At 48.7% G+C, this 15,065-nt stretch overlaps 1 protein-coding gene across 1 annotated transcript in view; it reads left to right on the top strand.

The window, feature by feature from the left end:
• The first annotated feature begins 1,004 nt into the window (after positions 1-1,004).
• KIF27 (kinesin family member 27) overlaps positions 1,005-15,065 on the top strand; it is a 69,012-nt gene continuing 54,951 nt past the window's right edge. Inside the window, exons 1-2 of the mRNA XM_073546025.1 lie at positions 1,005-1,154; positions 14,336-14,688. Coding sequence (XP_073402126.1) covers positions 14,391-14,688 — 298 coding nt within the window. The 5' untranslated portion in view covers positions 1,005-1,154; positions 14,336-14,390. The remainder of the gene's footprint in view (positions 1,155-14,335; positions 14,689-15,065) is intronic.

A 15,065-nucleotide genomic window follows, 5' to 3' on the forward strand; every position in this document is an offset into this window, starting at 1 on the left:
CCCGGTGTGCGGTGACTGTATACAGTGTATACTCCCCGGTGTGCGGTGACTGTACACAGTGTATACTCCCCGGTGTGCGGTGACTGTATACAGTGTATACTCCCCGGTGTGCGGTGACTGTATACAGTGTATACCCCCGGTGTGCGGTGACTGTATACAGTGTATACCCCCGGTGTGCGGTGACTGTATACAGTGTATACCCCCGGTGTGCGGTGACTGTATACAGTGTATACCCCCGGTGTGCGGTGACTGTATTGCGGGCACCGGTGCTGGCTGCTGGGCCTCTCCTCCTCCAGTAGGTGGCGGCAGCTGCTGCTCTTTGACTCATTGTCTGGGAGGACTCTGCCAGGCAGACCGGCCCCTGTCACGGTGCTCACAGTGCTGAAGTTGGTTTCTTATTCGGCAGTTTCTTATTCGTCTATTTTTTATTTTCTGTTTTTTTCAGGTTTTTCAATAAAAATAAAACATTCTAAGTACATAATAATATGCAATCATGTGTCGTTTAGTGAATAAACTTAAAAACAGATAAAAAAAATAGAACGCTGGCACAAAATGGGCATCAAAGTGGGCACTGAGGTATGGTATTGAAGGGGTTAAAATGGCTCTGTGCCACTGATCTGACGCCTGATTTACATACCTTGCGATGCCACACATCAAGTTCATGTCAATCCAGCCTGGCACAAATGGGTTCTGGGCATCAGAACTGGCATCAAAGTGGAATAAGAAATAAATAATAAATAATAAATAAGAATAAGAAACTGCCGAATAAGAAACCAAGTTCAGCACCGTTTGGCCAAGGACCCTGTACACATTCTCTAATGGTCACATAGTACATTCACCACAGTTTCAGCAGGACACGTGGTATAATACCATTGCATCTCCACTCCACCCCACGAATCATCGTCACCCGTGTAACAGGCAGCTTATTTCCTCAATCGTTACTACATATCAGCGGTACCTCGGTATGACCGCTAGGGGCGCTGTGCACTGGGATTTCGCTTTTTGTAACTTTTGACCAGATGAGGCTCCCGTAGACACAGGCGGCGGAGCGGGCGGTTCGCAACGTTCTTCGCCGTCTCCAAGACAACGAGTGGAAACAGAACAGGAGATCACGGCCGGAAGTAAACAGAGCTGCTGCCAATCCTGTGAGGCCGGTGAGTAGTGCCGTGACGGCTGCGGTGGTCTATCACTCCTGCAGCCTCCATTATGGGGTCCGAGCACAGATGAGCCTAGCTGTGATGCACGTCAGAGCCTGGCATTGGTGGCCCGTCAGTCCCTATGTGCTGTAGTGATAGCTCTCCATCACTCGTTCCCCGCTCACATGATGGGTTGTGGACCCCATTAATGACGTGTGCGGACCCCCCGCAGTGATCACCTGTTACCAGTGCTGGCCGCTGCCTTCAGATGTGTATGGAGGCGATCCGTGGACTAAAGGGGGCAAGACGGAGTAACAAAAATGTTCTTCTTATATTTTGTCGCGTTTGTGTCGAATTGTGTTTTTCTCGTCCCCAAAAGACGTCTTCGTTTTTTCCCCCCATTTTTCTCAATGGGAGACATATTGACAGGTGTCTCAGCGCGTCAGTCCGTGTGCGGCTGTAAGGCCACGTCACACATGGGAATACACGGGCTACCCTGACTAAAGACATGACACCACGGAGGATAACGCAGGCCGCCATGCTTTATTAGGGGGAAATAGTGAATTCAACTGAATCAATGAAACCAGAGCATAAATCCGGTCCGAGAACCAGGGCTGTGGAGTCGGAGTCGGTGCTCATTTTGGTGGAGTCGGAGTTGGAGTCGGTATAAAATGGACCGACTCCGACTCCTAAAATATATAATAAATTGGGTACAGTAGTTCAATGCAGGATGTGCTGAATATTTTTTCATAGGAGTTTGGGAAAGTTATGAAATGTCCTATAAATGGCTGTTCTATTCCTGATCTAAGGCTACATTCACACACAGCGTTTTTCCTGTGTTTTTTGAGGATACGTTTTTCAGTTGCAAAAGCAGATCATCTTTTTAAAAAACTGCATCACCTGAAAGGTTTTTGAGCTCATAGATAATGTTTTCAATAGCAAAAGCAGATTAGAAATCTGCTCTATCTATCCATTTATCCATATCTGTCTATCCATATCGCATCTGTACCAAAAAGAATGAAAACCGGGTAGTACACCAATATATATTCTGTTCTATCTAAATATCTTGATTATTGGATCATAAAAATGATTAAATGTCTGAGGTTCACGTTGTACTACAATAAATTTTTCACTTAAATATAAGCAATATGTGTGGGAGTCGTGGAGTCGTGGAGTCGGAGTCGGAGTTGGAGTCGGTGTAAGGGAAATTGAGGAGTCGGAGTCGCAGGTTTGGCTTACCGACTCCACAGCCCTGCCGAGAACGTCCTTAATTGACCTAAGCCGATCATTCAGTCTATTCATAAAAATCATAAACCTGCAGCTAGAGGGCCGGGTGTCGCCGCCCTACAGCAGAGCGACGGAATAAGGCTAGGGGGAGGGTGGGACGTGAAAACCTTTAGTTCTTGATAAGATTGCGCAGAGAGTCCTGGATCCAAGGGTTAAATATGTTCCGGAGAAATACCCTCCCCCCCTCCTTCCTGCGGCATCCTCCACTCATCTGGGCCAGAAATTTCAGAAAAAGCCACATCCAGGCGTCTCACTTCTGCCCAGTAAGTCTTCAGATATTCTCATTAACCCTTAATGCAACTCTGAGAAAGACACACACAATGACCAATTCTTGTTTTTTTTTTTTTTTAACTCAGTCCAATGTTCCCATGAGCTCTACACTTGGTCAGTATTACATCAGTATTTGTAAGCCAAAACCAGGAGTGGGACAATCAGAGGAAAAGTATATGGCCTTTTTCACACGTCCATGTCTCCGGTATGTGTGATGACAGTTTTCACACATACTGGATACACTGACACACGTAGACCCATTCCAGCGAATGGGTCTGTGCACATGTCAGTGTGTTTCCACGGACCATGCGTCCGTGTGCAAAACACGCTGACATGTCCGTTTTACCGTCAGCACGGGCCGCAAAACATCCAGCACACGTGCATACGCATAACACACATGGATGTTATCCGTGTGACACGCACCGGCGCCAGGAAAGAAGCAATACAGTAAGCGCTGTTCCCCGGCGCCGGGTGCTGAAGACGGCTCTCATCATTCTCCCCTGCTCTGCCGGCGATCTGCACAAGCAGGGGAAAATGATGAGTTATATTCAACTGATAACAGCGACAGCAGGCGGCTGTCTTATAGACGCCTCTCCATTACTAAGCTGTTGGCTTGATGTCACCTGACAATACAAAGGTGACATCAACCCGATAAATATTACCCCACTTGCCACCACTACAGGGCAAGTGGGGAGAGGTGGGCAAAGCGCCAGAATTGGCATCTAATAGATGTGCCTTTTCTGGGCAGCTGCGGGCTGCTATTTAGGCTGGGGGGGTCAATATCCATGGCCCCTTACCAGCCCCCAGTTTGTCTGCTTTAGCAAGGCTGGTTGTCAAAATGATGGGGACCCCACTCCGTTTTTTAAATTACACTACCGTTCAAAAGTTTGGGGTCACCCAATTTTGTGTTTTCCATGAAAACTCATACTTTTATTAAGCAAATGAGTTGCCAAATAAATTTAAAATCTAGTCCAGACATTGACAAGGGTCGAAAAAAGATTTTTATTTGAAATAATAGTTTTCTCCTTCAAACTTTGCTTTCGTCAAATAATGGTCCCTTTGCAGCAATTACAGCGTTGCAGACCTTTGGCATTCTAGCAGTTAATAAGCTGAGGTAATCTGGAGAAATTTCACCCCAAGCTTCCAGAAGCCCCTCCCACAAGTTGGTTTGGCTTGATGGGCACTTTTTGCGTACCCTACGGTCAAGCTGCTCCCACAACAACTCAATGGGGTTGAGATCTGGTGACTGCGCTGACCAATCCATGACAGATAGAATACCAGCTGCCTGCTTCTTCCCTAAATAGTTCTTGCATAATTAGGAGGTGTGCTTTGGGTCATTGTCCTGTTGTAGGATGAAATTGGCTCCAATCAAGCGCTGTCCACAGGGTATGGCATGGTGGTGCAAAATGGCATGATAGCCTTCCTTATTCAAATCCCTTTTACCTTGTACAAATCTCCCACTTTACCAGCACCAAAGCAACCCCAGACCATCACATTACCTCCACCATGCTTGACAGATGGCGTCAGGCACTCTTCCAGCATCTTTTCAATTGTTCTGCATCTCACAAATGTTCTTCTGTGTGATCCAAACACCTCAAACTTGGATTCGTTTGTCCATAACACTTTTTTGCAATCTTCCTCTGTCCAATGTCTGTGTTCTTTTGCCCATATTAATCTTTTCCTTTTATTAGCCAGTCTCAAATATGGCTTTTTCTTTGCCACTCTGCCCTGATAACCAGCATCCCAGAGTCGCCTCTTCACTGTAGTTATTGACACTGGCGTTTTGCGTGTACTATTTAATGAAGCTGCCAGTTGCCAGGCGTCGATTTCTCAAACTACATACTCTAATGTACTTGTTTTGTTGCTAAGTTGTGCTACGGGGCCTCCCACTTCTCTTTCTACTCTGGTTAGAGCCTGCTTGTGCTTTCCTCTGAAGGGAGTAGTACACACCGTTGTAGGAAATCTTCAGTTTCTTGGCAATTTCTCGCATGGAGTAGCCTTCATTTCTAAGAACAAGAATAGACTGTCGAGTTTCACATGAAAGTTCTTTTTTTCTGGCTATTTTGAGAGTTTAATGGAACCAACAAATCTAATGCTCCAGATTCTCAACTAGCTCAAAGGAAGGTCAGGTTTATAGCTTCTTGATAACCAACCTTGCTTAAGCTAACAGCTGAGGGTTGCAACCCCCAGCGGAGAGTTTTGCCTGGCTGGTTATAGAAAATAGAGGGAAACCCATGCCGGGTTTTTTCATTCATTAATTTATTTATTTATAGCCTAGGCGGCTTGTGAGGAATTCTCTCATCAGCTACTCCTGCTGTCACTGTTGTTAGCAGCAGCAGGGGTAGTCTGATGGCAGTAATAGTCCCATCAGCCCCTGCCTGCTCTCATTATTCTCTCTTGAATGTAACTCTCATCATTCTCCCCTGCTCGCGCCAATCGCTGGCAGAGCAGGGGAGAATGATGAGCTATCTTCAGCACCCTGTCACGGCCCCCGTCACGCCCTTGTATACTCACATGCTCGCTCCCACGCCGCAGCCTGTCTCCTCCCGTCACCCGCGGCATCCTCCTCTGATCGGCTCGCGGCCTGTGACGTCACTGCACGCTTTGCACATGCGCTGTAGGCCGCGGCCGCGTCTCCCTTCATCTTCTTATGCTCCGGAGGTGCCCTGACCCGGAAGCACCGCCGGACCAATGGGGGCCGGTCCTAAGGTACTTCAGGCCGCCCACCTGTAATGGAGGCGCCTGACCGTCGTGTTCCTACCTGCACGCTAGGCTCCCTTGCCCTGTGCTCTGTGCCGGGTGTTCACCTTTCCCTTGTTCCTTCTTCCTGCAGCCCTGCTCCGTCCTGCTGCCCGTGCCTGTTTCCTGTCATCCTACTCCGGTCCTGTGCCCTTGCTCCGTCCTGCTGTCCGTGTCTATTTCCTGCTGTCCTACTCCGGTCTCGCCACCCGAGCCCTACCCTGTCTTTGTGCTCGTGGTACCTGGTACTCAGTCCTACTCCAGGCCATTCCGAGCTGCCCCTCTTGGTACCGGCCGCCGTGGCTTTTGAACCCCTGGGCCTGCTCCTAACGGTCCCTGTGTAAGGGTCGGCTCCACCTGGTTTCTCGCCCGGGGACCCATCAGTGCTACGGTCCAGAGGGTCCACTCCTGGAGTCTTGCCTCGCCAAGCGAGCACGCTAACAGTACGGTCAGGCCATGGATTCTGCCGGTACCTCTGCTCCTGCTCAAAAGGAGTTGCTCTTTTTTTTTGCGAGAGAACCAGGGGCGTATAATGTCTGTAATGAAATCCATGGACTCTCGCCTCTCAGCCCTTCAGGCCGCCGATCCGGGAGATGCTACTCAGCTGGCCAGTCTCCAGCAGGAGCTTGGCCAGCAGCGTGACACTCAGGCCCATATTTTAACCTATATGGCCTCTGTCGACAATTGCATGGTTGCTCTCCAGTCCACCGCCGCAGCATCTACTTCATCTCCCGGTCCCATTTCTTTTTCATCGCCTCGCCAAGCCACCCCGGTTTAATCGCGAGGTCCCCTAAACTCTGCAGGGGGTTCTTAAACCAGTGTAGCCTTCACTTTGAGCTGCTACCTCACCAGTATCCCTCCAATAAGGCGAAAGTGGCCTTTATTATGTCCCATCTGTCATGGCTAAACCCTCTCTGGGAGAGGGACGATCCCTTGGTTTCGAACCTTCCGGTCGTTTTGGATACTTTTCGTAGGGTCTTTGATGAGCCAGGCCGGTTAGCCTCTCTTACGGAGTCTCTTTTCAACCTCCACCAGGGCGCCCTCACTGTCGGACAGTATGCTATCCGGTTCCTCAAGCTTGCCTCTGAACTAGGTTGGAATAATGCGGCAATGGTAGGGGCATTCTGGTGTGGCCTATCGGGCAGGATAAAAGATGAGCTGGCAGGTCGGGATACCCCCACCACTCTTGAGGACCTTGTCTCCCTGGCCACTCGCATAGATCTCCGGTTTCAGGAGCGCGCCCGGGAGTCGGCTAGAGACAGGAGACCCACCAGACCAGTTCCTTCCGCCAATCGGTCCTCTAGTCCACGCCCAGCCGGGGCCGCCCATACTCCTTCCGAACCCATGCAGGTTGACCGTGTCAGGTTGGCTGAGTTACGTCAGAGAGAGAGGCAGGCGCAAGGTCTATGTCTCTATTGTGGAGGAGCCTCGCATTTCATCCATTCTTGTCCTGAGAGACCGGGAAACTTCCACCTAGGCCAGGTAAGAGAGGCATCCCTAGGTGTTAATGATTCCTCTCAACCTCTTACGATGTCTGTTCTTTTGATTTCGGGGCAGAGGCATGGCTCCGTGGTGGCCTACATGGATTCGGTCTCAGCGGGTAAGTTCATCCGGCGTGAAGAGGTGGACAAGTACCAGATTCGTGTGGTCACTCTAAAGAATCCTCGACTAATTGCTTTGGTGGACGGCAGACCACTACAGGAATCCATCAACATGGTCACCGAGGAGGTAGACTTGCAAGTCGGTGTCCTACACCGTGAAAGAATGGCCTTCTACGTGCTGCCTAATCTTTCCCACGCGATTATACTTGTGCTTCCGTGGCTACGGACAAACCAGCCAGTCCTCGACTGGTCGTCTGGGGAGGTTCTTCGCTGGGGACACTCGTGCCATGACCGGTGCCTGAACCCTATTCGTCCTGCTGCTCCCTCACGTCCACCTTCTGATCTCTCGGGGCTTCCCTCAGCCTACTGGTGCTACACAGACATCTTTGATAAGAAGGAAGCGGAGATCCTTCCCCCGCACCGGCCTTTTGACTGTCCAATCAAGCTAATCCCCGGTTCTACCCCTCCTCGGGGTAGGATCTACCCACTGTCTCCTGCAGAGACCTTAGCTATGTCCGAGTACGTCCTGGAGAACCTTGCCAAAGGTTTCATACGGGAAATCCTCCTCTGCCGCAGGAGCCAGTTTTTTCTTTGCCAAAATAAGGACGGTTCTCTGCGGCCGTGCATTGACTATAGGGGCTTGAACGACCTCACCATCAAGAACAGGTACCCCCTTCCACACATTCCGGAGTTGTTTGATCTCCTCAGAGGGGCGCGGATTTTCTCCAAGTTGGACCTCACAGGAGCCTACAATCTGATCCACATCCGCGCAGGCGATGAATGAAAGACCGCTTTTAACACTCGAGACGGTCACTATGAGTACCTAGTCGTGCCCTTTGGTCTGTGCAATGCCACCGCTGTGTTTCAAGAGTTCGTCAATGAGATCTTCCGGGACCTCTTGTACTCCTGTGTGGTAGTGTACTTGGACGACATTCTTGTCTTCTCGCCAGACCTTTCGTATCATAGAAGGAGTGTCCACTTGGTTCTTCAGCGTCTTCGAGAGAATCGCTTGTATGCTAAGATGGAGAAATGTCTGTTTGAACAAACCTCGTTACCATTTCTGGGCTACATCATCTCCGACGCTGGACTGAGGATGGATCCTGAGAAACTGTCCGCCATTCTCAAGTGGACCCATCCGGTCGGCATAAGAACTATCCAACGGTTTCTTGGATTTGTCAATTACTACAGTCAATTTATTCCTTATTTTTCTTCAATCACCAAGCCTATTTCTGCCCTCACCCGAAAGAGGACGAGTCCCAATTCTTGGAGCACGGAAGCTGAAGAGGCCTTTCTGACACTAAAACGGGCATTTTCCAGTGCTCCAGTGTTGTCCCGTCCCGAGAGCAGCAAACCCTTCGTGCTAGAGGCGGATGCCTACTCAACAGGAGCCGGGGCTGTACTGTCTCAGAAAACCGTCTCTGGTCGCCTACGCCCCTGTGGATTCTTTTCCAAGGCCTTTCCTCCATCCGAGTGCAATTACTCAATTGGCGACCGTGAACTCTTGGCCATAAAATTGGCCTTGGAGGAGTTGCGTCACCTTCTGGAGGGGGCTGTCCACCCTCTTGTGATTTACTCGGACCACAAAAACTTGGCCTACCTTCAGTCCACCCAGAGACTCAATCCTCGACAGGCTAGGTGGTCCTTGTTTTTCACTCGCTTCGATTTTTGAGCTCCATTTTCGCCCTGGTGACAAGAACACCAAATCCGATGCCTTATCCAGAGTCTCCTAGCCGTCCGAGGTTGGGGAGGAACCATCTCATATTATCGAACCCATCAAAATTATCACCGTGGCTCCTGTCAATCTGCTTTCTCCACCCCCAGGCAAGACTCTCATGCCTGAGGATGCCAAAGGAAGAGTCCTACTTTGGGGTCATTCCTCCAGACTGGCAGGCCATGCCGGAACTAAGAAGTCTCTCGCTCTCATTTCTCGGTACTACTGGTGGCTGACCCTCTGCCAAGATTTTGCGGATTTCGTTGCCTCTTGTCCTTCCTGCGCAAGAAACAAAGTACCACGATGGCCTTCGTCAGGCTTGCTGCTTCCACTGCCGGTTCCTACGGTAGCTTGGGAAAACATCACCATGGATTTTATCACCGACTTGCCCCGCTCATCCGGTTGTACGGTGGTTCTAGTGGTAGTAGATCGCTTTTCCAAAATGGCACATTTTATCCCTCTGACCGGACTCCACTCAGCGCCCAAACTAGCCAAAATCTTCATCCATCAGATTTTCAGGCTTCATGGTCTACCTCGACGTCTTGTGTCTGACCGAGGGTCCAGTTTACTTCAAGTTCTGGAGGGCACTTTGTAAACTCTTGGATATATCCCTGGATTTTTCTTCTGCCTACCATCCACAGACCAACGGGCAAGTGGAGCAAACTAACCAGACATTGACTGGATATCTGCGTCATTTTTCCAACGTCCACCAGAACGACTGGGTTGACCTGCTTCCTTGGGCGGAGTTCGCCTACAACAATCATACCGGCAGGTCCTCGACCAAGTCTCCGTTTTTTGTGGTGTTTGGCAAACATCCCGGTGTTCCTCTCCCTGTAGCCCCTGCTTCCGAGGTACCTGCAGCCATCTCCTTATCCCTGGAATTTTCCGAGATCTGGGCCGAGACCAACACAGCACTCAAGAAAGCCAGTGAGCGGATGAAGAATCACGCTGACAAGAGGAGATTGGATCTTCCACCGTTTCACATCAGGGATAAAGTCTGGCTCTCATCCAAGTATATCTGGCTAAAATTGCCCTCATACAAGCTGGGTCCCCGGTACATAGGTCCCTTTGAGATTCTTGAACGCGTCAATGAAGTCGCCTACAAGTTGAGGTTACCTGCTTTGCTCCGAGTCCCGAACACCTTCCACTTCTCTCTCCTGAAACCTGTGGTACTAAATCGGTTTCACCTTCGAGGTAAGAGATATTCTTGCCATGAAAAGAGTCAGGGGGAGGCCCTTTTTCCTTATTGACTGGAAGGGCTTTGGTCCCGAGGAGAGGTCCTGGGAACCCCGGGAGAACATCAATGCTCCCCGCATTCTCAGGAGATTTTTTGCCAATCGCAGTGAGTGGCGGCTTAAGGGGGGGTACTGTCACGGCCCCCGTTGCGCCCTTGTATACTCACCTGCTCGCTCCCGCACCACTGCGTCCTCCTGTGACCGGCCTGCGACATCACTGCATGCTTTGCGCATGCGCCGTAGACCGCGGCCGCCTCTCCCTTCATCATCTTATGCTCCGGCAATGCCCTGACCCGGAAGCACCGCGGGACAAATGGGGGCCGATCCTAAGGTATTTCAGGCCGCCCTCCTGTAATGGAGGCGCCTGACCGTCGTGTTCCTACCTGCACGCTAGGCTCCCCTTGCCCTGTGCTCTGTGCCCGGTGTTCACCTTTCCCTTGTGCTTTCTTCCTGATGTCCTGCTCCGTCCTGCTGCCCGTGCCTGTTTCCTGCCATCCTACTCCGGTCCTGTGCCCTTGCTCCGTCCTGCTGCCCGTGCCTGTTTCCTGCCATCCTACTCCGGGCCTGTGCCCTTGCTCCGTCCTGCCCGCGCCTGATTCCTGTCATTCTACTCTGGTTCTGTGCCCTTGCTCCGTCCTGCTGTCCTACTCCGGTCTCGCCACCCGAGCCCTACGCTGTCTTTGTGCTCGTGGTACTTGGTACTCAGTCCTACTCCAGTTCATTCCGAGCCGCCCCTCTTGGTACAGGCCGCCGTGGCATTTGAACCCATGGGCCTGCTCCTAACGGTCCCTGTATAGGGGTCGGCTCCACCTGGTTGCTCGCCCGGGGACCCCTCGGTGCCACGGTCCAGAGGGTCCACTCCTGGAGTCTTGCCTCGCCAAGCGAGCACGCTAACACATCCGGTGCCGTGGAACAACGCTTACTGTAACGCTTCTTCCCTGGTGCCCATCTGTGTGGTACTGATGCACATGGTTGCCACACATGTGCCGCAAGTATTACACACACGGACACTGTCATCTCCGGTACCGGAAATATCAGGACGTATGAAACCAGCCTAATAGAAACACGTCACCACTTCTGTATTTATCACCCACTCCTGGTTTTGGCTACAAATACTGATGCTTACTTGGAAATTCAGACAGACACAGTTTGATGATGCACGCTTGCGTACGTTTTTGACATTTTACTTCCTACGCACATATCGTCATGTGTGTCTGGAGACATGCAAGTGTGATCACAGACTAAAATGGCCCTGCAGAGCTTGAAGGTGCTGGGATGTTTGTAATGTGTACTCTCTTGTCAGAGGATCACGATTGCTGCACTTCCACAGCTCGTAGCCAGGGGAGGAATCATAAGTCACTTATGATAAGAGAGTATGCAGATGAAACAGCTGTGGCTCACATCATATCTGCAGTGACAATTTTGCCTGCCTGTTTTATCACAGGAGTGAGTGTTTCTGCCGCCATCAACAGTCATGTGAACCCATGGTAAATCAAGTCAGTGACATAGGAGCTCTAGCAGCCACAGAGCTTACATGTCACTCACTTGATTTGTGATGAGCTCAGAGGACTGGTGACGGTAGCAGAAACACTCACTCCTGTGATAGAAGAGGCCAGGTAAACGTTTTACCGCAGAAAGTAGCAGTTGTACACCCCTGGTGCTTCATCTGTATATTCTCTTATGGCCGGGATCACACATGCAAGAAACTCGGATGCGTCTTGCATGTTAATACCCAGCACTGCCACCAGCACTCTGGAGCGGAGCGTGCGACTCCATGTATTTCTATGCAGCCGCATGCTACGCTCCTGAGTGCCGGCGGCAGTGCCGGGTTTTAAGATGTGAGACTCATCCGAGTTTCTCGCATGTGTGATCCCGGCCTATAAGTGACTAATGCTTTCACCCCTGGCCAGGAGCTGTGGTATGTGATGACCAGGAACTGGAACAGCTCTGCATGGTAGTACACAGCCATTACACAGCACATAAAAGTGGCACTTTTTTCAACAATGCCAATTGTGGTTCTTTTAATATTGCACGATCTATTGATTAAAGTGTACTTTCTATGTGGGACAACCCCTTTAAGGGTCTGTTCGCCTACGGTTGTGATTAATTGGCAGATTCTGTAACACTGTTGCACCGTCTTATTTTTCCAATTCTCGTTCCCAGTTGTTTGGATCACATCTGACTATCTGGTATTATTTTCTGCAGCCTTTTTAGTATTGTGGGTTTTTTATGTGCATTTTTTTGCAGAAAAAAACCCAGCATTTCGTAGTAACAGCAAAATGATTAGGATTTTGAAAATGTCATTCACATAGAGCGTTTTTATTTCCTATGCAATTTTTGCTCTATTATGATTTTCAGTTCTTTCAGTTTTTACTCAAGTTTTTCCCCATTCAAAATGACTTGGCGTCAAAATCCACATCAAAAAGTGCGTAATTTTTACTGTGGTTTCCGGGCTTTAGATTGCATTTTTCATTCTGTAAAAAACACCTAAAATGCTACATGTGAACATACAATTTACTGAATGTCAATCTAATGCAGAGCTGTGGGTCTGGGCCCCGAATGGCCCCATAAGTCCGGACCTCGGAGTAGGACACCCTTATGAGTGGCGGCTGCTCTCACTGCCAAGAAAAGAATTGAATCCCTTGTGAAAGCTCTTTTCCTGATGAGAACATCTCATTCTTCACTTCGAATACACTGCTCCCTTACAGAGCCATGTCAGCACCGAGATCAACCCACTTCCTCTCTCATGCTATCCCCCATGCTTTACACTGCTGTTTTGCCTTTCCATATTCAATTCGATGTCGAACAGCAGATTATAGCTTGTAACCAATTTTATAGCTTTGCCATTTTGGAACAATTGATACCTGCAGCATCTCCCAAAGTGTCCATTTGTGGGTTGATCACAGTGTTAAAACCCTAACCAGCCTCGATTTCCCACCGAAAACCCATTTCCAGTAAAGCGTTCTCCATACTTTGTATACTCCTCTCGTGGTCACATCTCCCCATACCCATGTACTATGTCTCCTGTAATCTCGTGATATTCCGATGACGTTCTCCACCATATTGGGGTTTCCATGTAGGAGATACAGATGACATGGTTATTAGGACATCAGGGATTTGTCTTTCCGATAGGGAAACATTGAAGTCAAGGTAATGCCCTGACATTTCTCTGACTCGCAGGCCTTGTCATGGGGACCAAACCTTATATACATACACAGATGTCAGTGGCTCAAAGGGGTTGTCCACTTTTGGGGATATATTTATTTGTTTTTCTCTTAATGTACTTATTTTGGGGTAAAAAAAAAATCAATTTTTTTCAATTGGGCTTCATTAAAAATGTTTGCAGTTTGCCTGCTGTTGCCTATCTGTTGCACTGTCTGGCTGCAGAATGAGTTAACTGAGAATCGATCAGTGAGCACTTTCTGATGGTCTAATAAACTCTTATTTGTCTTTTTTTCACTGAGCTCCCCGCAACTGATTTATGACCTCAGGCCACATAAAACTGAGTGTGCAGCAAAAAGAAGAACCTATAAAGGCTCATGCGACTCGGTCCGAGCGAAGATTTGTTTGCACGGACATTAACATGATCCCTAAAAACCAAACAGAGCAAAGATTTTATTGAAACCCTTTTGAAAAAAAAAGATTTTTAGTCCCAAATACATGCATTTAAGTAAGAAAAAAATGCCCACTTTATCCAGGTCATTTTATATGCTGTCCCTTGGGCAGGTAGTCACTAAACCTCCAGAATGTCATTATCTGCCCGGAGTTTAGGCTGGGTATTTCTGCATTGGTAATAAAATGAATCCTAAATGGCCCAGTGAGGAGTCCATTGGCACATTGAGCAGATGAAGCCTGGTGATGGTACACATGGGCAGTGAAGCGAGGGACCTGTCCTTCAGCCTCATCTGCATCATGTGCATGGACCTTTGCCAGAAAACCAACGTCCCAGATCTGTCTCCGTAATATCGTATGGTTTTTCCACGGGCATGTATGGAAACCTAAACCCTGGTGGCATAACGAGATGCTCGTGGCTTAGTGGCCCCAAATCTATGCTGAGCCCCTTTAGGATTTTCCATTTGTGGACTTTTATTATAAATACGCAGTGTCAAGAACAGGACTATCTGATGTCCACTACCGTAATAATAGTTGTAGTATTTTGATGGATTCTATAGAAAGGGAGTATTTTTATGGGGTAATTTAGGCCTGACAACAGTGCGTGCAGATGGTGAAAGTCCCGAGTTTGGATGTTGCGATTTACTGGATGGCTACTTGTGAAGGTCTTGGTACATTTCTCTCTGGCCGTTCGCCCATGACTGTTACAGAGTATCAGATTGTCACAGTCTGTTCTTCTTTCAGACAATGTCATGAGGTGGAAGGATAGACGTCGAAAACGTTTGTCATAGACAACACAATGGCTGAAATCCCGGTGAAGGTGGCAGTGAGAGTCCGTCCTCTGTTATCCAAGGAGATTCTTCATAATCACCAAGTATGTGTGAGGCTTGTCCCCAACACTCAGCAAATCATCATCGGAAAGGACAGAGTCTTCACTTTTGACCACGTCTTCGGGAAAAGCTCCACCCAAGATGACGTCTACGACTCCTGCATTAAACCACTTTTAGTGTCTTTAATTGAAGGCTACAACGCCACCGTTTTTGCCTATGGACAGACTGGATCTGGAAAGACCTATACAATTGGTGGAGGCCATGTTGGTATGTTAAACTATCTTACTTGTTTTCTAGGCTACTTTGAGCTGGTGAATTTATGTCAGGTACCAGAATTCATTGAGGAGTAAGGAAGCGTTATGCTTAGGTTAAAAGGTGTTTCTTTTCCAAAGATTTTATTCTTTTAAACAATGGGGAGAGGGGAAGACAGGGGAAAGAAAAAAGGGGGGGGATGGGGATGAGAAGGAAAGATAAGGGGAAGTAGGGAAATTACAAGTTGACAACATGTAAAGAAAATGCAAAACATGCATTAATGATGTCATTTTACAAACGTATCTTGCCAACGCCTAAACACGTAGAATACAAGATTATACAATAGAATGATAATAGTAATAAAGAACATAAATGAGCATAATGAGTGTCAT

The sequence above is a fragment of the Dendrobates tinctorius genome, unplaced genomic scaffold, assembly GCF_039654945.1.
Source record: "Dendrobates tinctorius isolate UK_male_01 unplaced genomic scaffold, ASM3965494v1 ptg000144l, whole genome shotgun sequence".
Taxonomy (NCBI): domain Eukaryota; kingdom Metazoa; phylum Chordata; class Amphibia; order Anura; family Dendrobatidae; genus Dendrobates; species Dendrobates tinctorius.